This window comes from Numida meleagris, chromosome 1 (assembly GCF_002078875.1).
Source record: "Numida meleagris isolate 19003 breed g44 Domestic line chromosome 1, NumMel1.0, whole genome shotgun sequence".
NCBI classification, from domain to species: domain Eukaryota; kingdom Metazoa; phylum Chordata; class Aves; order Galliformes; family Numididae; genus Numida; species Numida meleagris.
The window spans coordinates 69015064-69038988 of record NC_034409.1 but is presented as its reverse complement, the minus strand read 5'-3'; the positions used below and the strand labels follow the sequence as shown (position 1 = coordinate 69038988).

At 40.3% G+C, this 23925-nt stretch overlaps 1 protein-coding gene across 1 annotated transcript; it reads right to left on the bottom strand.

Moving 5' to 3' along the window:
• On the bottom strand, positions 489 to 18719 carry STK38L (serine/threonine kinase 38 like). The gene is made up of 13 exons (XM_021392211.1): positions 18575 to 18719; positions 17129 to 17180; positions 15792 to 15914; positions 15150 to 15233; positions 12110 to 12233; positions 11398 to 11552; positions 10424 to 10526; positions 9575 to 9636; positions 8715 to 8832; positions 8446 to 8569; positions 7516 to 7611; positions 6325 to 6416; positions 489 to 4690 (listed from the first exon to the last, which is right to left on the bottom strand). Exons 1-13 carry the CDS (start codon positions 18706 to 18708, stop codon positions 4563 to 4565), a joined length of 1395 nt encoding a protein of 464 aa, XP_021247886.1. The 5' UTR covers positions 18709 to 18719; the 3' UTR covers positions 489 to 4562.

Below are 23925 nucleotides of genomic sequence, written 5' to 3'. Positions count from 1 at the left end.
CAGCATCCTTCAAATGGAGGGTGCTCACTGGAGGGTTACAGAGAGGCCACTCATCAGGTGCCACCTCCAATTTGCTTGCAGCTGCTCAGCCCTGTAAGTGTTTCATGTGACCGTGTCACAGCTGCATGTGGTACCACTGCTCTGAACTCCGGAAGGAACTGGGAACAGTAGAACAAAAATGTTTCTGTCAGACAACTGTCTGTGGAAGCCTTTCTTGGCTAAATTACAGTCGATAGGGAAGGAGATAAGAAGCCTCTAGGGAAGAACAATAATTCTTTTAGAAGCAGCTTCACATGGCTGCAGTTGGTACAAGTCAGGTAATTTTTTCCATCCAAACATCTGACTGAGAATGGTGACAGGGGGTTTTCACTGTCAGTGGGATTCAAGATGAGAATACACAAAATAGTGTCTCCGCTCCTTAGAAGTTTCCTGTTCTGGAAGAGAAACAAACTCAGCACGCTCATGTAAAAAAAAATAAAAACTGCAACTCTACAAAAAGAATGCTACTTTTATTTTCAAATGCTGTAAAAAGCCTCATATAAATTTTTATAATGCATCTATGTAACTTTCCCAACCACAACTAATGAAATAGTCTAGGAAAAATATAGCAGTTGCCATTTTGACTCCAAGAACAAGCTGCTGTAATATATCAACATTAAAATGACAAAGTACAGTATGTTACAATGCTTGTAATTGCTCATGTTACTGAAAAAGTGAGAGCACTTCCTAAGCATTACAGTATAACCGGGCTAAACAGCAGTATTCCCTACTTGCTGTCGCAGAGGAGGAAAGTCACCTCGTTACAAGGAGCCAACACAACGCCCTTGTACTGCTTACGCCCATTCTTCTTAGTAGTGTGGAGAGCTTTCAGCAAGCCCCTTTGCACTTAGGTGAATTCACCCATATCACGCTGTTATTCCATACTGTATCCGACGACTCAGGTGTTTGACAATTGACCTATAAAAATAACACTTATATAACTCTCCAGCAAGGCAAATTTAACAGTGCAAATGCAGTATCAACAATACTTGATTTGTGAATGCTGGCAATTTTTTAAAAACTCCTTTTGTACTTGAAACAACCTCTGCTGCTGTTCTGTACCCAAGGCCACGCGCTCACGCCGATTAGAGATGGAACAAAGTGCAAAAGCTCAGCTGTGTTTTCCGATCCAAACTTCCTCCTCCGTTTTGGCATATTTAGATCCAGAATTCGGATTCAGGCTCACTCCTTCCGCTGACGCACTCAAGTTTTCCCTGCTGCAATCTTCCCAGCAAACCTCTGATATCAATTTGTGCACATAAATCCACATTTAAACAAAGTTAACAAAACTCACTTCCAGAAAATAAATTTTGACATGGTTGCAATCATCAAGCCATTTCAGGATCTTTGGTACTCCAAGAATACAAAAAATAAATGGCACAGTGACTAACATCACCAAAGGAAGAAAAAAAAAACAACCGTCCAAACAAGTAAGACAAAAATAACAAAGGAAGAGATATGTCACACTTCCATTTTCTGAAAGCCAGTGTAGATTAACCTTCTGTTCTCTTTAACCTATTACAGTGTCACAGTTTTATCTTTAAAAAAATTCTATATTCCTAAAAGCAGTAGTTAATATTTTGTTTAACTTGACTTATTGGTTAAAATAATGCTATGTTTTCAAAAAAATAAATTCAACTACCACGATACAGGATTTTATGCTAAATAGGCTGCAGGCTGTTTCCCGAAGGATATAACTCCTATGTGAGCACTGATATGATTAACCGTCCTCAATTTTAAATGCTTATTATCTTTAGTGTTACGAGTATAAGGATTGAGCTTTTTCCCGAGTTTGTAAACCAGTGAATATGTACAGACACAGTTGTATAATAGATAGCTTTAAATTAAACGTGTGTTTATTTGCCCTCCCTCAAACCCCACAGGAAAAAAAAAAATCACCAGTATTACTGAGCATTTGCAGTTTCCATGAGATTTATCTCGTCTTAGCAAGCTCAAGCAAAGGCTTCTTTTTATGTTAGGCAAATAGGGTAACTGTGGTCTTTTGAAATGCAGTGCTCACAGGAATTCCACTTCTGCTGCGCAGTGCCCCACGAATGAGACTGGAAATTAAAACTAAGAAAAATTCTCATTTGAATAGCAGTATCCTTTGGGGCCAAGTTTGTGCCTCGTATATATTCTGCCCAAGATCCTCTTTCTTGGTAGAACAGATCAAATGTCAGACAAATAATTTCCCTCTCTTAGATGCCTCAGAATCTACAAGGCAGAAAGACATCCCAGAGTACAGAGGTGGATTTAAACGAGCTGCTGATTGTGGACAACTTCTGAATGGATTCCAGTTGACTCTCACTACATTACTCTCACTACGTTAACGTGGCTAAGAACAACACAAGAGAATTCCAGAAGGATCTTGTCCCAATAGGAGTAAAGTGATGTTAAATATTCTAAGTTTTGGGAAGAAAGGAAATGGAAAATAGCTTAAATTGAACATAAATGTTCAGCAAAGTTTTGCTTAGCCATAACGTGACACAATACTGTGCTAACTGGGTGGACTTTGACGCAGTGGATACTCCTCTTCAATGAACTGCAGACTAAATTTTTTTGTGGAAAATCAGCATAAGTAGCAGATGTCAGATGCCTGATGCGAGATAAAATATTGGAGGAAAGATCACTGGAGCCCTTAAAAAACGTAATAACTGGTGGATCGGGGAAGATAACACACAGGTCAGTAAGCCACTAATGCACAGAAACCTTTCTGGTAAATGGAATTTTATGCAACAGATGAACAGTTCACAGCATGTTTTTGAAGCATACAAATAATTCAGAACAGCTGACACCACGGTGCCTAACAGCAATAAATATTTTTGTGATAGTTTTATAAATAGACACTTCCACTTCGCTTGAAAGTCAGTCAGTTGGAGTCCTCCCTACCACATCATCAAAACATCCTACAAAACATCCCTACATCACTACAAAACATCCAGTGCTTCATTCTGATGGGTGTTGCAAGGCCTCCAGAGTGCCTTTCATTGCTTCCAGAGGAGGAATGCAGCAACAGTGACTCTGCTTGTTCAATCACTTGTCAATTGTTCGTTGCTGTAAGCCTTTTGTAACCAGAAAATGACATCAAAGATCTCCACTGTATTGAGACAGATTCAAAGCACTGCAGATAATATGCTAGTACAGGCAGAGACATAACATTTGCCAGCAACCAGATACCAGCAAGTTGTTAAAGGAATGCTGTTTGGTTCTGAACAGCTTCTGAGCTGATGAGTAAAATCACAGCCAGTACATGGGAGGTTTTGCTTCCATTTCCTTGACTCATCTCTGCTGTCAGTTTGTCACCGTCCTGCAGACTGAGAAGAATGGTAGTATATTCTCCACCTGATTCAGTCACAGTTGGTTGTTTCCTGGTAACTGGTCTTCAGGCCCAGCTGATCCCTTGTAATCCCATGGTTCACATCAGAGAGAGACACGAGAAGAAGACAAAGCCTACAGGACAGTGAGTCTAGCAGGGCACTCCATTTCCTCTGGCTTGGCAGAGGCTGGTGCAGGTATTCTGGAAAGAGAAGGGTACAAAGAGATCCCTTCTGCCTGGAACTTCTTAAGGTGATGAAAAGGAAAAAGCAGCAATGTCATCACTTCTCTAGGATAAGTTTTTCTCAGACAGAAAAGGATGTTTGAATTCTCAGTAGCAAAAAGATTACTTGTCTCAAAAAAAAAAAAAAGAGGCAAGAAAACAATCCTGGAAATGGCTTTCTTTTCAGAACTTGGTATCTGAAAAAAGTTTTCCTCCATTAAGAGTCTTTATTGTTCTTCCTTTTTCTCTTCTGAATTTGCCAACACGTACAAACATCATAAACAGTAACATCATCTTCAATGACAAGGCCCACCAACTATCATTTTAAGCATATCAAAGGGACCATCTCCCTGCCCACATCCCACAGAACAAGGGATGATCTGATCATGAAACCCTCCAGCAGGGAGGATCAACACCAGGGAGTGTACCAGTAGGCCCCACAGGACACTGCTATTTAAAATATTCCACTGCTGCCACGCTCATGGGACACCTGCAGACCACAACTGGAATACCCTTAGAGCAACTGCACAGAGGATTTTGAAAACGTGGGCAATGGTTTTTTATACTGCATATCTAAAACCCACCAGGTGAGCAGTGTAACGACAATGCTGCACAAAATGATATGTTTTACTCCTGGGTGGATTAGACGGGTTACAGTACAAACAAAGCCACAGTACAGAGGCGTAATTAATTGTTATACACACATAGGCAGTGCAGTTACAAAGGGATGTATGGTTCCTTTTATTCCAGTACCTTTGTATAATAAAGTTAACAAAAATATTCAAATATTAAAAAAAAAAAAGCCAGCTGGCACTGCCAACTAATTCCTGTAGTAGTAGTAGTCTTAGAAATCCTAATCCTGTAGAATTTCCTTGTGAAACTGATGCGCACCAGAGTCAATATATTGATAACTAATGCCAAGCGGGTCTGGTGATGCAGCTACCTGAGGTTTGTAATTTTATTTTTCGTGGGTTTGTGTTCTGTTTCACAATTTCCCAGCTTTCATGTAGGTAGGGATCGAGCCACGCTGTGTAAGCCCTTCAAACCTCTTGTAGGTATAATTGAGGAAAACCCAGTCTTTGGATTTGTAGTCAGGTTCCGTTGTGTTTGGCACTAGAATTCAAATACAAAAATAAAAACAAAACAAAACAATTAAAAACACTGTTGCTTCTGAGAAGTCATAGAATGGCTTGGGTTGGAACGGACCTCAAGAATCATCAAGTTCCAATCCCCCTGCCACAGGGTTGCCACCCACTAGATCAGGCTGCCCAGGGCCCCATCTAATTTGGCCTTGAACGCCTTCACCGACAGGCATCCACAACCTCTCTGGGCAGCCTGTTCCAGCACCTCACGACCTTCTCAGTGAAAAACTTCCCCCTGACACCTTATCTAAATCTCCCCTCCTTTAGTTCAAAACCATTTCTCCATGTCCTATTACTAACTACCTGTGTAAAAAGTTGATTTTCCTCCTGTTTATAATCTCCCTTTAAATACTGGAAGGTTGTGATAAGAAAGAGAGCCTGTGAGCACAACACTTCTTGCAGGTGAAGCAAGAATGCCTTGTCAAGAAGTTCCCCTGTGCAGACCAAACGCAGGTATACACATAGTGTTACTCCCACCAGAAACAGAAGAAAGGAATTTTATCCAAGCTCTCCCAAGAGAACAATGCACATCAAGCACATTCCTATTCTAGGACGTCTGCCCTGCTTACACCTCTCACAAGGCTCAGCCAGGAGATCTGGTCACGTTCTATCTGTGAGCAGCCCACACAGCTGGTATGCTGATCACTGGCATTCACTGCAGTGGGCTCCTATATTTAGCACTCAGATTCCTGCTCTTAGAGTTCTACAACAGCATGTTCAACACTAGGTGCCAAAAACGCTGATATTCAAGTGAACATTTGGTTATCTGGATGTACAGTAATGTTTTCAGTAACACAATGTGCCTGAGATGCCAAAACCAATACAAATGTACTAGACATTACCTAAACGTGGACTTAAATAGCCAACAGGCAGTGGAGATCAACTGTTTTTGCATTGAAAAGACAAATTTCTATGCCATTAATTAAGTCATCTCAGAAAAAAATAGCTTTCGATAATCCTTATGGATGTTAGCACATCCATGGTTATTTGACAATAATTAATCATTGTTATATATCTGCCTATCTTTATTAACAATTCATTGAAAACAGTGGGAATTAGAGAATTTGGCATGTCAGCGAATTAGGCCTTTTATATATAACAATTTTCTACTACTCCACAATAGAAATCAAGAATTAAAAAAACACCTAAATGATTCGTAGAGGTACTCAGGCTTATAAATCACTATGTTAAATAATCACCTGTCTGAATTTTTTTTGCCCAAAAATACGTAGACTTTTATGTTAGGCATAAAACTAAAAAAAAAAAAAACTTGAAGTAAAAACAATCTCCACTGATTTGCTTTTGATGAGACTTTGTTTACATTATATGGCAGAAAACTGTACTGTTTTCAGTTCTCCCTATATATGCAAACCATTTAGTAATAAACTTGGTACAATCTTTTTTTTCCCCCCAAAGTTTTAAGGAAGTAGAAGCTATGACACATCATAGGTTAACATTTATTTTTGAAAGAAAATCTCCTGATCAAGCCTGTATATTAACTTGATTAAGGTATCAGAAAAATAAACATTAACAAGAACAAATGAACCCAAGGAGCATTCTGGCATGTTGTAGATAGAAATTTGGAATTTACAATGGCAGTCTCACCTGGCTGTAAAATATCAGATTCAGGAAATTCATCGAAGTTGGATGTATCATCAATACTTTTGATTTCTATTGGAATCGCAGCTGGTCTTTCCCTACAAACAAACATAAATGCCAGAATAGTGAATATTAGGAAAAATACATGAAGTTCCAGCTTTGTTTAATTTAGATTTTTACAGTTGCAACACCCTTTTAATTTAAAGAGCAAAGGTTCCACTGAGTCCTTGAACGACAGCTATTTTCTGATATCACAAATAGGTTTACTGGTTTCCTAACATCAGCATCTTCTTGGCAAACTTGGGGAAAACATGCTTTTCCATTAGCTGAAACAGCATTCCACACTCATCTGCCACACAGCTATCGTTGTGATCTTTGATGTCACCAAGAACCACTGCGGTTACCTTCATTCCCTGGATCCAGCCTACCCAGCCAAGCAGGATTTTACTTGCATTTGAAGCCATTAGACATGTTGCTTTACAATTCCAGCCCCCATCAGCCTGGAACTCATCCAAATACCTTTCAGCTGTAGCTCTTACTTCTGATGCCAGCATCTCTCATCCAAAATGAGTTGACTGACATGCTGCTGCTTTATTAGCTTAACACTCGTAACTTTTAAGGTAGCTTTTAAAGTTACTGAAGTGATCTGTCCCACAAAATCATTAAAGCTGGGAAACGGCACGGTGGGAGAGTTACTAATTTACAAGAGTAAACTTATTACAGCTGTAATTATTACAATTACCATTAAATTCACTACCGGGTGGAATGAGGACACTTTTTTGCCAGATTGCCAAATGTAGCATGAACAGATATGTCACTGCTTTTGCTGCTCATTAATGTCTCCCACACTGAAAAGATAAATGAAGCTTTCTGCACCAGAGGAAATGAGAAGAGCTGGACAACCACGTGCCCACTGTATGGATTTTCACGTGCAAAAACACAATATTACTGGAAGAGCCATCCCAGGCAATCTGGGCATTTCTGAGGTGTCTCACAACAGTAAAAATCTGATGAGAGCTATGAATGCCAGCACAGCCTGAAAACTTCAGTTGTCAGTAGGTGCATTTTGAAAATGAGAGATAAATTGTAAAGAATTATTCTTGCCATCATAGTGCATGAAATTCTTGCTCTCGTGACTTATATATATATACCTTTTACAGAAAACATATATGTGTGTGTGCGTGTGTGTGTCTGTACCTGATATGTCCCCAGTCCACTCCTTCAAAAAATGGGTGACTTTTTATTTCCTCTACTCCATTACTACCAATTCTGTTTTCTGAATCGGTACAAAATCTGAAAAAGTGGAAAAAATAAAGAGAACATTACAATACATGCCAACAGAAAAAAAAGAAAATAAAAGTGCCATGGTACCAAGGAGTCGTATCAAACTCCTTAAAATTGTTGCATCTCCTGGTTCATGTAAAAACAGCCCATTGCCCCTAGTGTTAGTATCACTAACTGGATTAAGAATAACCATACGCTATATTTGTTATGTTTTTTTTTATGGGCAATTGGAGCACCGCTTGGACTAGCAACAAATTCTAGTTCTTGGCCCTGCCTATAAAAGTGCATTCCTCATTTTGCCAGTAATAAAATTGTGTAAGCTTGTAATATTTTCTTTGAAAAAATAAAATAAATCAAGGCCATAAAGCATCTGCCCCTCCAAATCTCCCAGGTCAAGAGCATTTCTGCCTGACCTTAACAAAATCAAAACCCCTCCCAAAAATTCAATACAAGCTGAATGGATGAAAAACTAGCATTCTGGAAAACAATAAGTAAATTCAAAATATCCAGAGATTTCTTTCAGTGTATTAAATGTTGATGAGTGGCTGTTTTTCCAAGTCCCTGAGAGGAGAAAAATGTTTGTTAATAACTATTTTTTTTCCCCAGTGTGCTCTGTTTCTTCTGATACAGTGGTGCAAATCAAGATCGTTACAGCTTATTCCTTCATTACACAAATGGCAAAAGGGAAAACACTGAAAAAAAAAAAAAATCCATCAAGGAAGGTGACATAGAAGAAACCCACTTTCCCTCCAGCCTAGAGCTTCCTTTTCGCAGAATGGAGTTACCCTGACAGAAGATGACTATGTGTGGGTGAGTGATCAGAAGTGAGCTGTTGTTACTGACCTTAGAATTAAATCCTTTGCTTTCTCTGAAATGGGCACCTCTGGAGGAAATACCAAAGTTTCTTTCCAGTTCATAACTTTCCTGTAAGTTTCTTGTGGTGTTTCTGAGCAGAAAGGTGGATACCCTGCAAAAAACAGGACATTAAAAAAACAAAACAGGCTTATAACTGCATATACCTGCATTACCTGGTAGATCAGATTGGCTGAACTAACAGACCTGGTCCCTTTTGAATCCTCTGAATGATTCTTCGGTTGTGCTCTTTAACTTACCTATTAGCATTTCATACATAATCACTCCCAAAGACCACCAGTCACATAGTTTGTTGTACCCAGTCTGCATGAATACTTCTGGTGCAATGTAATCTGGGGTCCCAACAGTAGAATATGCCTGGAAAATAGAATAAACTCTTTAATAAATGAATACTATATTTTTTACACTTCACAAAAATCTCTTTCTGGAGATTCACATATAGTATCTTACTACGAGGACGGACAAGAGTGCCGAATTTGACAATTCAAGATAACTAAAATCCCAAGAGCACTATTCTACATGGGTAAGCACAGATGCAGAGAGAACACAGAACCTTGGAAGTAAACAGAAATCATACTCCTAAATATGAAGAAAAATAAGAGAGTTCCAAAACTTGAAAATGGAGGTTTCTGAGACTTTTGCAAACTGCTGTTCTGTAAAAATCACAAGCAGGGCTCAAACACTGAAAACTGACAGATGCTTCAGTTTGCTTTAGTTAATGCTGGAATGCCCTTTATTACCTGGCCATCCTGCACTATAAACCCAGGTGGCACTGCTCCAGCGCACCACTCTGCCCCTTCCGTAAGGCGCCACTGCCTTTCCGTAACACTCCCTGAGCTAGTCACAGCTCTGAAAACAAACAGATGAACCAGTCCAGCTGGTGCTCACCCTACTCTTTCCTGGTCTGCAACCAGACCGCAACCACAACGAGACCACCTTGACTCATTTTTGAGAGCTTGAAGAGAGCTATGTCTATAAGAGATGAAGGCCTTCCAGATATAAAAAACATAAAACAGCAGCATTAATGCCTGTCTTTTTATTTATAGTTTTATATAAATAGTTTAAAAGAAAAACATTATCCATGATTTTATGAACTCACCAGCTGTCGCCTGTTTTTCTTCCATGTTTCTGCTTTTCTCTTTGAGTTCATATTCTGAAATGCTAATTCAGAAAACAGTTATTAGATATTAAAGGCATTTGTAAAGTAAAAGAAATAACTGATAACAGTTCTTACTTGAAAACAGAACATTTTCTATCTTTAGAATGCTTTTTTTTTTTCTAGAATTAAAACTTGATTGCCACTGGAGATGGGAAAAGAACCACAAACAACTACCATCCAATTTGCAGCTGAGAATCACTTAAGTGGGACACGTGAACAGAAATTCTAAACTAGCATTTGCTAGGAATTTTACAGATTGATCTGAAATCAGTGACTCTTCTTGATGCAGCTGGTAGAGTGTATGCAGATATGATACAGAACCTGGCAATGTTTTGTAAACAGCATTTTGTAAACCACAAGAGAGAATCCAAGAAGTGCCAAAGAATTTTATGATTGGTGTCATGGCAAACAGATGAACAGCTTCACTGTGCTAAGGTTTGATGTGACTGTTGCTGACCTCAGTAAGCCAGCACATGAAACTCACGTCCAATCTGAGCGTTACTATAACTTCAGTAACACTGTTATGAAGAAAGCATTACAATACAGAGAACATTACATTATGCCCATACACATCTATATACAAGTGTACAAAAAGATATTAGCGCTGCAAAAAGCATGATTTCTTTCCTATGAAACGCATCCACGTCCAGGGGAACATGCATTTCCAGTCTTCCAACTCCACGCTATCAGCTTGACTGATCATGCTTAACACAGCAGAAATAAAACATGATGTGGTATAGGCGCAGCTCAAAACCATTTAAATATTTACCTAGGACACTTTATACTTACAGAAGTCACTTGGTGGGTTGTGTGTAAGGTTCCTGTAGAACTCAGTTCTATGAGCTTTCTTTAAACCTGTGCATAGCCCAAAATCAGACAGTTTTACATGACCCTAAAAAACACCAAAGACGATAAAAAATGATTTAGAAAGGTGGTTCTCAAAAAAAAAAAAAAAAAAGGCAAGCTGTTTTCATAACTGCACTTCCCTTCTTCTTAGGCAATGTGAACAATGGACTTACACAGGACTAACTTAATCCAGGACAAGCAGGGAAATAGTGACCGAATCTTGACGTACTGGGAAAGTGTGTTTTCTCTAAAAAGGGTATCGTTCCCGGGAATGATATCATCTGCAACAGCCAAGGACAGCTATTCTGCCTGGTTTTGTTTTGAACCAAGTTCTACCGAGACTGGGAAAGCCTCCAGAATAAAATTCTTCTGTTTTATTTTGATGGCAATCTGGTTTTAAGCAGGTTTCCAGAGATCAGCGCTAGATAGTCTACAGACTCATGCGCAATGCTTAGTGGATATATTTCATGGCTCACTACAATCAGCCAAGCAGACAGACTGGTCTCACTCATGAGTGGAATATAAAACAAATGAGACAACTGCAGGAACCAAACTGATTAGTGTTGTCTGAATGTTTCATGCTTTCATTCTTCTTGAAGCAACTAAGTATAACGGTTTTTCCTGTGTATGAATATGAGCATCTGGACACCCTGGGTGGGTCTTTTCACACTTAAAAGGCTTTCCAAAAATAAAAACAATCAAACAAACAAAACCAATGCAAGGGTAGTTTTGCTTTGCTTAAGTATATTCGAATTCTACAAGAAAAACACAGTGAGCATCTTCTTCCATTACTGTGGCTAGTTTAGATCAGGTACGGCACTACTGGTACCCAGTGATTAGCACTGCTGTGAGTGCCATTATCTGCAGACTGAGATGTTTAAAACAGAGGCAGTCTACATGCACATTACGTAACATGCCTTAGCATCCAGCAGAAGGTTATCTGGTTTAATATCTCTATGGATGAATCCCAGCTGGTGAATAGCATCTATGGCCAACACGGTTTCAGAAATGTAGAACTGTGTCTCCTCTTCTGATAAGGTGTCTTTCTTCATTAGCAAGGTCATCATGTCACCTAATCAAAGGAAAGAAAACACAGAGTAAAAAGCAGAACATTTTAATCATGAGACAATTCTACATGAAATCCAGTAGATTCCAAATTTAACCTCATAACTGGCCTTACAGCTACTAATTATAAAACTGTTAATGCAAGAACCTGCAAACTCAACATACCTTTTTCAGTAAACTGGATGTAGAATTAATACAAATCCTGAATAGGAGTTTTAATTGGATAGCCTTGAAAGATACAGCAAATTTTAATGCACAATATATGTATTATACAAAAATTGTTCAAACAAGAGCTACTTTTTAGTGTTTCTAGCTTTGTCAGTAAAAAGCAGAGCATATGACTAGAATTATTATTCAATCCAAGCCTATTAATGTCTTCTCGGAACTCTTTCCCTTCCCCTACAAATCAGCAAAGGTTACATTACTGGGACCTGGTTTAAAACAACATTAAAATTTACCCCATCGCAAGTGACAGCATACTTTTTTTCTACATTTTTAGAAAGCTCACAACAGCAGCTAAGGAAGAAGTCCTTATATCACTTCCCAGCGCAACACATAGCTTACCTCCAGGTAAAAACTCCATGATTAAGTATAGATTTCTTTTATCCTGAAAACTGTAAAACATTTTCACTACCCATGCTCCATCTGCTTCAACCAATATATCTCTTTCTGCTCGGATATGGGCAACCTGAAATTTAAAAAAAAAAACAAAAAACTTTTATTAAAGATAATTTAAATATTTAAACACCAAATGCTATACTATATATATTCCTAGTCCTACAATGCATTTTCATTATCTTTAACAAATAAGTTATTTTTCATACTTTTTCTACGCCTATTTTTCATAGTTTTTGCTAGATCCTAGGAAGTCCTCACAAAATACCAGCTTTCCATAACTTCTTGGAAGTAATCTCTAGAAACAACACATGGCTTGTTGAGCTTTCTGTTTGTTGGGCAGAACTGTAAAAGCTGGTAGGAAACTGCCATTCCATTTTTACTATATCCTATAGCATTCAAAAATAATAATAACTTTTAAAAAAGCTCCACAATGGTTAGCTCTGCAAGGTAGTAGCTCTACTGCTAACTTAGTTAAAAATTTTCTGTGCAACTCAATGTGCGAATACTTTCAAAATTATTTGGAAAAAGCACAAATATTTTGCCTTAAAGAATGCAAGAACTAAAAGATAAAATGGGAGATGCTTAATGATTCCTGTCAGAAGGTACCAGTCTTCTTCTATACATGTACAAATAAAGAATTAATAAGTGTCTCTACACAGAGAGCTCACAGTTTATACTCAGCGAGGTCAGCCTGCAGAATCCTTTTGCAAGAGTGAGAGTGCCTAAACTAATTACTTCCTGTAAAACCTCCTTTCTTCATCACTGTGAAAGAAACATCTGACATAAAGAGAACTATTGTGCAGCCCCCAAACCCACACATTACTAATGGTGTTTGAACCCCTTTTCAAGTGGTACACAGAGACTGCTCTTATCTGCGTACATGGTGAAGCTTACTCCAACTGCATGGCAAGTGCCTCAGCCAAGGGCAAAAGGGCTGTGATGAGTCTTGGTCTGTAGAGCTGCCTATAAGTAGCAGTAAGAGCTGAATAGTCAATACTGAAGAAGGGCTTGGGCCCTTCTAAAAAGGGGGCTTGGCCCCCCTAAAAGCTGGGGGAAAAGTGGAAGATAAGGTGGAGCCATTCCTGCAAGTGACATATACAAAGCTGGCCAAGAACTGCTGCTGCGGCAGGTCCCAGGCAAGTGACTTTGGGAACCATTGACTGTGCTTCGGTTATTCCAGTCCCAGCTGGGTCTTTGACAAATGTGCTGAGAGCTGCTGCCACAAGAATTCACCGGAAACTAAGGGTAATGGAGACCACAGAAGGGCATACGCATTACTAAAATGTACCCTCGTGGCAGAGGAAAATGAAAAACATACGTATGAAAAAATATTTCTTGACAGAAGCTATAAGATTTTCATATTTCATATAACAGGAAGCAACTTCTGGAAAGAAAATGCGTAGTATGCACCATTAGTCCAGCTTCAAGGGATATTTCCAACAAGCAGCAAAGTCTTCTGCATCTCTTTCTCAGTTCAAAGATCTTTCTGATATGTCTTTTTCACAGGGCAATGGGTTCCTCTCTCGGTAGTAGATACTCACTCAAATTCAATTTATCAAGCCGTATATATTCTCTATAGTCTCATTAAAAAAAAAAATTTCTTTCCACCCACCATTCTTCCATTTCTAAGTGTAGCTATAAGCAAGAAAATTAAAAACTTGCTTAAAAAACAGCCAGAAAAATCTAGTGCCACCACTCTTGAAAGTTTTAACATTCTTGTATTTGCATCCTGTGATACTTTCCATTGAGCAAACCAGGCAATGAAAGTTACAGCAGATAAATACACCCCAGAGGAGCCTGCAGCCCCTGTCTAAATGCAGAGGGTGAGCTCAGCCTCTTTGCCACATCAGATTATGAAATGAGGGCAAGGTTTCAGCCAGTGGGCCACATACATCCTGCCTGCAGGGCACACGATACTGCTCTCATTTCCTACATTTAGAGCTCACGGTTGCAAGACAAAAACCCTGAGTTAGGATAAAAAAAGGAGAGGTACTAATACAAGTACAGGAGAATATAGTGTACAAACTAATAATGGGGTTTGGACAGGTAAGGAAGACAGAACCACAGAATGGCTTGATTTGGAAGGGACCGTAAAGACCATATGATTCCAATCCCCCTGCTGTGGGCAGGGTTGCCGCCCACCAGATCAGGCTGCCCAGAGCCCTGCCCAACCTATCTTTGAACGCCTCCAGGAATGGGACATCCACCACTTCTCTGGGCAGCCTGTACAAGTGTCTCACCACTCTCTGAGTAAAGAATTTCCTCCTAATGTCTAACCTAAAATCTCATTTCCCCTTGTCCTGTTACTACACTGCCTGATGAATATAGTCCTTCCCCAGCTTTCCCACTTGGGGGAAGGCCACAGTAAGGTCTTCCTGGTGCCTTCTCAAGTTTAAATAACCACAGATTTATCCAGCTACGCTTTTGCTTGAGACATCTACACTTGATTCCTTTTCTTTGTTGTGCTAAAGAGCTTGCTGCATCCCATCATGAATTCACAATGAATTCCTGATTAGAAAGCAAAAGCAAATAAAACAAAACAAACAAAAATCCAACTAAAAAGCAAAACAAAAGAAAAACAAAGCCAAACAATGAACGACACGACACCTGCTGGTATCTGACCACCAAAAGAAAACATCATGCATTCTCAGTTTTTACTCTGGCTTTTCAAGAAGTATTTTCTTTGAAATGTAATTTTACAGATTAAGTGCTACAGGCCATGCATTGATAAAGGAAAAGACCAGAAGAAAAAAAAACACCATCTTTATCACCGTTCCAAGCAGTTGTAAATAAAACATTTTCATAAATGCTGTTACGTTACCTTATTTCCTAACTACTACTTTATACTGATGTAGCAACTCCATAAATGCCTTGGACTGTGGTTCAATTATGGGGGCTATAGAAGTGGAAAATATGACCAAATAGAACTCTGGAAATTTTCTAGGCCACATAAATTTGAAATCTAGGGGACTTATACAACACAAACCTGTTCTTTCTCCAGCATATCTGCTTTTCTTAGTATCTTCATTGCATAAATATGACCTGTATCCTTCTTCTGAACAAGACGTACCTTTAATGAGAAAAAACAACCCAATCAGTCTCACCTATCACTATTTGAAATATAGAAGAAGGCTCTAAACTAGGTGGCATGGAAAGGTTCTTTTATTAAATACTGAAAAACAGTAAAGATGGATGAAGAAGTATTTCTACATCACGTACAAAGCCAACACTAATGATGAACAGATAGTTGAAGTAATTGTTGACAGCAGGCACACTGGAGCCCAGGTAGCTGTGAGACTGTGTACGCTACAATTCAGGAACAGGCACAACCATCACAGGATGCAGGGCAGGACTTTTATGGAGAGGAGCTGTGCTACTGCAAGTCCACAATTTCAAGGGGACTGCATGAGAACCATCACTTGGGGCTAACAGAAAGCTATGGGAAACCAAGACCCTCTTCGCTGATAAATCCATGCTCATAATTCACTACTGGTCTTACTACACTTACAATTACATAGCGGAGCGAAACAAAACTGTTCAACTGGAACTTTTTATTCTATAGTTAAAATCTTTCCTTTCAATTTTCAATCTAATTTTAATATCCTATTCAAGGGAGAAAGCCACAAACCTCCCCAAATGCTCCTCTTCCTATAACTTTCAAGGATTCGAAGTCATCCAAGCCAAGTCTCGTTCTCTTCAGTCGCAGAAACTCTGTTTCTTTGCGAGCATGCTGTGACCTGCGCAGTTTTTTCTGAGAAAATACATACATGAGAATTTAAGTCATTTTACACAAAGTCAAGATATATAATAACTCTTCCTGTGAGGTACTCATTCTCATTATGGGTACAGGGAAAACGTGAAAGGGAAAATCCTTCTGAATTTCTTGAAGTGTGATGCACAAACAATCTTTCATACAGGGGCCTCAGGCTTAGATCTTGGTTTATTATTATTATTATTATTATTATTTTTAACTTGGATACAGAGAAGCATTGATAAAAACCAATGTAAAAAATCTTACTGGTTCAAAGTCCATCAGTCCAAAGGCCAAAGTCACCAGCTAAGGCAAGGACTCTGCTTTTGAGCTGCATAAAACATCAGTAAAAGCTAAAACCTGCACTGTGACATACACAGTGATGAGAGGCAACAAGGAACCTAGCAGGCAGCAGAAATCCAACTTACGCTTGTATTTGAAAGAATGTTATATCTCAATCCTGCCATATATTTTGTCCTATGAAAATGTCAGTGGGATTCACCTTGAGAAAAGATGATTGCCAGCCTATGATCCCAAAGATGCCAAGATCTCAGAGGCTGTTAATGAGACTTAGCTGTCAGGCCTGGCAGATTTTGTACAATGATGGCAGTGTCACAGGAAACCACAAGATGGCATCAGACACCCACATCAGCTTTTCCCTCTTCCCAGAAGTTGCATTAACCCCACAAACTTGAGAAATGTCCAGAAATGACTGAGGAGATGTTCCTATTTATTCCAGTACCTATTCTGGATGCAGTATAGGCAGAAATGAAATGACAAGCCTCCGAGAAGTACTCAGATATGCCCATATTCAAATGGAACAAGGAATCACCTGCTTCATTGTTTAAATCAAGAAAAACATAATGGTTCAGAATTTTGCTTTCTACCCAGATCTTCCAAGTGCATCTCACCCTTTCCTTATCTGTATGCCAAATCACATGTCTAACAATTTTAAACTTTGAAAAACATGTTATAAGCTTGCTCTGGTCATATATTTCATTATGATTAAAAACAGCATGAAGAGCACCTTAGCTATTCAAAGCCTCGTATTGAAGCATATGCACAGGTTCCTTTGTTGTTTACAAAAGCAACATTAACTTACAATATAAACTTTAGCTGACGTCAGCTAATGCTCCCACAAACTCCTCAAATGCCAGCTTTAAGAAATGCAAACAGCAAAGCAATCTCTTCAAAGGTTACTCAAGTAATATTACCTCCTCGTCTGCTAGGCCTTCTTCGTCCATTGCCACTTCTAGCTTCTTCTGCCTGCAGAGGGGAAAAACAAGACTTTTATTTATTTTTAATTAAAAAAAAACTCATACCATAGCACTACAGTTAGACAACCTCCTTACTTCACATGACCAAAGCATTTGTCTCAAACAGAAGTATGAAAACTTATTGCCCACTTGTAAACATGTTCAGAACATATAGGCAAATTTAAGCCCATACTTACGTGCTTGCAGAATTTCTCTCCTCCCAGCACCCTGCCTGGACTAGGGCTCACTGCCCCCAGGCTTCTGCAGATGGTGCTTAGCCATGCTGGGAGGTACCAAGTGTAGAGCAAAGCCTGGGGCACCACACAGATGAGGGTGGCACCACATGTGGCAAGGGAGCCAGCACGTCTCCTGGAGCTGTCTTTGCTCACCCCAAGATGCCTCTGTATAGCCCTCAAGGCGTGGTTTCAGAAAGTTGGTTGCCCACTGGTAGCAAATGCAAGTTTGAACGCTGGGTGCCAGGCTGCTCCTGCTTATCTGCATTTCAGGAAGTGCAGCAGAATCCCCTAAATTAAAGGCCCTCAGTAGACAGTCTATTTGCCTAACTAGAGGCAACCCAATTGCATGGGATAATGACTAAATGTGATGAAGAGGGAAACCCTGCTGCTTAGCTGAAAGCCCCTCAATTAAAAACATATTAGCAAGAGAATGATAATTTCACATGGTGACAACAATTTGAAACGCAACATTCATTATAACAAAGTGCTTAGTGCTTTGACACTTAATTCAAGCAGCACTTCACCACAGTGGAGGCACAACTGCGCAGCAATAAGTGGAGCTAAAGCAGAGATGACTAACGTGCTCCCTTGCACAGAGCACCAGTCAGTGCCATGCAAGAGAAACTTAGGGGTGGGTATTACATTATCCCAAAAACTCTTCCCACCCATTTCTTCCTTCCTTACTTCCCACACGTTCCTTTCTGCAGACTTTACGAGTCTTGGCACAGGCTCAGTGCCGCAGAGCATGAATAGACACCACAAGCCACTGCCTTACACAGAAACAAGTTAGTATGCATCAGCAGCTCTGCAGCATCTGCCTCTGTAGGGTTTATTCCCTGTGGCACACATGAAGGAATCAGAGGTTGCCAAAACCACAAGCACAAGTAGAAACTTCACACATGCTGCAAAGTGAGACCATATGCCTACTGTTTCTACAAAGCAGTAATAATTACTGATAATTAGTGATGTGCTGAGAATTTGAAGAGTGGAGGTCCTCAGTCATCTGGGGACTGCTTGGTGCAGTGGCAGGAGATGTTCACAGGTGATCATCTCCTCGCTACCTACAATGAAAAACTCCTGAGACCTGCTCTGTTCAAGGAGCTGAAGGCGTCCCACCACCAACATCCAGCCAAGAAGTGCTAGGGAGAGGTGAAAGCAGAGTGGGTACCTGGTTTCCCTCTCTTCATGCTGGATAATGAGGTTGCTATAGAAGTTCTCCAGTGTGAGCTTGGCCACTGTCACTCTCTCGCGGGTGTGGTTGCTCATGGGAAAGGATGTTGTAGTCCCTGCAGTCATCGCCATGGTAACACACACTGAAACAAGAAGCACAGCAAATCATTACGCACTTGGAAAAACATATACATGGACACCTCTTTTCCACCATCCATCTCCAAATTCTTAGATGCTATAGATTTCAAGGAAAAGCACTGCTCTTTATACGTAAAAAGATACATTAAAAAAAAAAAAACTATTGTAAAAGTATTTTCAGCTAGCAAGACTCACTACCCATTCTCTAAAACAAATAACATGTTGGCAAAACAAAGGGTGAATCATAGCAAAGAGCTACGCAGCCTCTGGGCAGCTCATCCAGCCACAAATTAGGAAGATGTTTGTCCGGTAGGCACGAGTCCAGCCCAGGGGAGGGAAAGGCAACAAGATAAAATGGAAAAGTATATGAAGAAAACCCCTAACCCTATCCGGAGGGGAGGTGAATTTAAGGATATAAGATAACCAACTTATATCTTAGAATATCTTAGCAACTCAGCAAAATCACATGTGGACATTTGGAGCTTTCTAGAAATCACTATGTCAAAATGAAATAACGAATCATAGAATCATAAAGTTTAGAAAGACCTCTAAGGCCATCTAGTTCAATTGCCAACCCATCCCCATTATGCCCACTAACCACGTCCCTCAGTACCACATGTACACATTTCTTGAATGCCTCCAGGGATGGTGGCTCAGCCACCTCCTGGGCAGCCTGTTCCAATGCATTACCACTCTTTCAGAGAAGAAATTTTTCCTAATATCCAACCTGAACCATGCCTGGTGCAACTTAAGACTGTTACCTCTCATCCTATTGTTGTTACCTGGGAGAAGAGGACAAACCCCACCTCACCACAAACTCCTTTCAGGGAGCTGTAGAGAGCAACAAGTTTTCCCCTGAGACTCCTCTTCTCCAGACTAAGGAGTCCCAGTTCCCTCAGCCATTCCTCATAAGACTTGTGCTCCATACCCCTCACCAGCTTCACTGCCATTCTTTGGACGTGGTCCAAGGACTCATCATATTTTAAATAGAAAACTTATGTTTCTTGTTATATCTTTGAAGCAACAGCCAGCCAAGGATAACAGAACCCTTTCCCCACCAGCAGTGCTGGAAGTAGCCGGCATTTCAGGTTAACTCTTGTGCCATGCTGACAACCCAACAGAGAGTTCCTGGAGGGCCCATGCTTTACAGAGCTCCCTGTGTAGGGGCTCTCCAACTCTGGGTGAAATCTTGGAAAAAGTAGACTTGAAATGCAGCTGTAAATACATTACCTCTGGAGATAAAGTACTTCTAGGTTAGGGCACATGGCTCGTAAGCCCTTAAAAAGTGGGAAGAGAGAGGAAAAAAGGAAATTGAAGACAGAAGCCTTTCCATCTGAAATCTGAGGAGCTAAGTTGTGCCAGAACAACCCTTCTAATACTGTTCAAAGCATCCTAGGGCACTCGCAAGCCTCTTGCAGGTGACCTAGGTTAAAAACAATGCAGTTTGTCCTAGGAGGATGGGTGCCTCACCTGATTTTGGGTTGAGGCACACAAGGAGAGTTGCTGTCCCACCGCAAGGGCAGTCACAAGTACCAGCACCTCAGCCCAGTAATAGTTTGAGCAAGATGGGGTGTTTTTTTTTCTCTCTTTTTTTTTTTTAATGGAAAACTACACAGAAGTAAATGCATTTCCTTTTAGTTGTTTATGTAACTTTTCTATTTTACCAGAGGATTTTGAGGAAGATAAATCCTAAATTAGGTTTAAGATCTTCAGGAAGAGGTTAATACCTTTTAAGGTGAAAAAAAATTCAAATTTCAGTTTCATACAAGAAATAGATTTGCATCTTTCCATCACACAGGAACATTGTTTAATTCTGCCTTCCTTTTCTGTTTTGTTTTGGATTTGACAGCTACTGTGAAGACAGCATTTTAACTTGTGGATTTTTAATTGAATTTGGTACCACAATAAGATATTTGTTGCCAGACATGCAGCTGCTGTGTCACACATAAAGGCTTTTTATAACATTAGATGGACATTATTTTAGCCGGGTATTTGAGCGTGAGAGACTCCAGAGTTCTGAGAATACAAACGTGTTCTACATAAACATGCAAAGAGGTTTTAATAGCATTACAACTGCTTTATGGTGATGCAGATCTTTCTTTTTTTAATCATTATTTTGTCCCCTTCAGTTTTCTGCTAAAGAAAGATGAGAGCTGTCAGCTGTTGACAATCTTTACTAAAAATTCAGAGGTTATATTTTCCACACAAGCACGTACCCCATACTGGACACAATTCCAAAAGTTAAAGAAATTTGTAGTAGCCCTTCCTCCTTCTTCCTTGATAGATGGGCAAAGATAAATATAAAGCAGAGTATTTGAAAGCAGAACCAGCAGCAGGTTGATAATACCCAATCAAACACAACAACTGCTGAACACACACTGGCATTTGTAATTAAATTCAGAAAGCAATCTGATAGAGCCAAATCCCACCTCCTGATTGCTTTAGAGCATCCAGGTAGTGTAGCATCAACCCAGGCCTGGAACAGATTAACCTCTCCTTAAGGTAAAGCATGCCCTATCACGAGCAGACAACAGGCTATTTACCACTTGTATGGCTTCTATTCCTGGTAGGATAAAATAACACTGCAACATCGTTTCCTGTTAATTTGTTTTCCCCATGCTCCTATACTCAGAAATGCAGACGTTACCGAATAGCAAACCTAAGTCACTTGATTTTATTAAGCCTGTAAAAAGGAGATAACAGTTCTGGCACTAGCACACCATGCTATATATAGCAGGGCTGAACTCAACTGTGGTCCTAGAGCAGGAAAATATAGAATGGAGCCCAACCAGCAACTTAGGGAGCTCAGAGAAAGCTATTTAACAGACTGGGGCCTCATATCAAGCTCAGTGCCATACCACAGCACATGTCCACCAGAGCAGGAGGGCTGCATGAGAAAGAACTTAATAGACTTTTGCTCACTTTGCAGCTGGCGCCTGTCCCCAAGTGGCCACCGGTTTGCTCCAGCACTATAGAGAAAAAAGCTTTGTAAATGTAGAAAGTGCCTTGAGCTTTCCAGATTCCCCAGATCAAATGGAATGGAGTGCAGAAGTGGTGGGAGACCCAAGGTACTCTGTAAAATCTGATGTAAGCCCACAGCAGAGAAAATTTGTTTATCCTTTTTCCTCCTACCTCTCTACTTCCACTAACAAACCCCAAAACAAAGCATAAATCCACATCCCAAACAAACTACGCAGCTGGGAGTAATCAAGTAAAATCCCTAAACATGTGCTTTATAAAACAGAGGATACCTGAGGGAACGAAGGCAGGAGGAAGAAGCTTCAAAATGGAACCTTTTACTGACCTCACCAGATTAACGGGAACTCTTTGAAAAGGTGCCACCCATAGTTCTTGGAAATGCCCTCAAAAAAGGACTGATTCACCCAAGCTCATGCCATCTGCATAATGGCAGCATTCTCCTCCTGCTCCATCACCAGCATCACAGAGGATTCCCTGCACCATGAAAAGGTCACGTTATCCACCCTGCATTTGGCTGAAGCTCTTCTGGCTGAAGACTTTTCTTTCCAGAAGGCCCATTACTTCGGAAACAAATGACACACCACAGGCTCTGGATGAGAGAGACGTCAAAAAAACCTAATGGGCAGGAGACGCCGAGCAGTGTGCAGTGCCTGGGACAAGGCCTCTGAGCTGCCAAAATCAGAGAAACCATCTGTACTGTTCAGCCCAGAATCCAAGCCCATACCTCCCAGAGGGATGGCTAAGTTCCCAGCACGGGGCCAGGTCTGCTCACCTATGGCACCTACAGCATAGGCACAAAGGAAAGAAAGGTGAGGGGCTGCAGGAGTGAGACAACAAGGGGACAGCAGGCCCCACGCTAACAAAATGGAATTTTCAACAGTCTCGTTTGAGCAAGTCTCTCTTCACCTACCATCTCCTTCCTGGTTGAAGAATGTTGCCAGGTCCAAGCACATACTTCTTCTGTTTACTCAGAGTTATCTTTAACTGGGAAGTAAGGAAAGGCCAAGCAGGGTCTACTACAACTTCAGTCTTTGCTCCAACCTATTGTGGCAGCTCTAAGTCAAATCCTTGATGGATTCTCCTGACAGTGCCTCCACCATTGAAAATTCCATGCCCAGCTCTTGCTGCACGGCTGGTGACTCAAAACTCATGATCCCACCAGGATACTTCCTGGCAGCTCCCACAGCCCATCATTAGTGGTTTCATATTAGACTTGTAGATTAAGGCTCTGGTTAATCAAAGCAAAACAATGGAAGCATCCAATCCCACTTAGTAATAATAACCCAGAAAAGATAGAAGATGGCACCTGGAGATTTAGTCTTCCCTAAAAGAAACACTTGGCCCTTCACTGGGGTCACTTCCTAATCAGGAAGGACAAGAACACAAAGTCCAAGTTTCTTGCACATGGCATCTAGCCTTCTTAGCTCCAGCCTGGGGCATGTAGAGGTTAAAGAAGGCATAGAGGCATCACCTGCCAGGAAGGAAGCACATGCATTATCACCCTTGGTAATTTCAGAGCCTATTTTTACTTGTCCAGATGTGCTACAAGATGTAAAAAAAATGTACTTTATAACCTTATGCCATACTTCCCATCCTGCAAAAACGTAGCAGAAGAACAGGGATGTGGAGTAGACAACAAAACCCTAGCACTTTACATCACTAAACACTTGAACTGTAGTGATGGTGAACAGGCAAACATCTCAATAAGAAAGGCCTCCCTCCCTCCAAAAAAAGACAGAAGTCCATTATTTCAGATTCTTCTGACACTTCTCTGACCTTTCACATACACATTTTTTGCAACTTTGCATTTCAGTGAGAGGAAGAATATGTGACAGCATGCTACAAGCAGAGAAAACTACAGCCAACTGTTTCATAAAGAACGTTGTCTTCCTTAATACAGGGTTTCACATTTCTCAGGATACTACAGTAACCAACGTGATCAGCTCTCGCTCTGTTATACAAACTATCAGCAGAAAAAGCAAGTTTGTGCAAGCTGGACATCATGATGGCTTCAATTCCATAAGACTGGCTCTGAAGATGCTAACCTCCTTACAGGCAGGTATCCTGGACACCTGGCTTACATCATGTAGCTTGGTCTATCAAGTCTGGGCCTACACAAATAGATATATAATCTGGATCTGAGTCCTATAAGGGGAATGTTCTTATCCTTGAAACCATGCACATCCTAGAGTAAGCTTACTCTGGGCTCATTACTAAACACATATTTAAGTT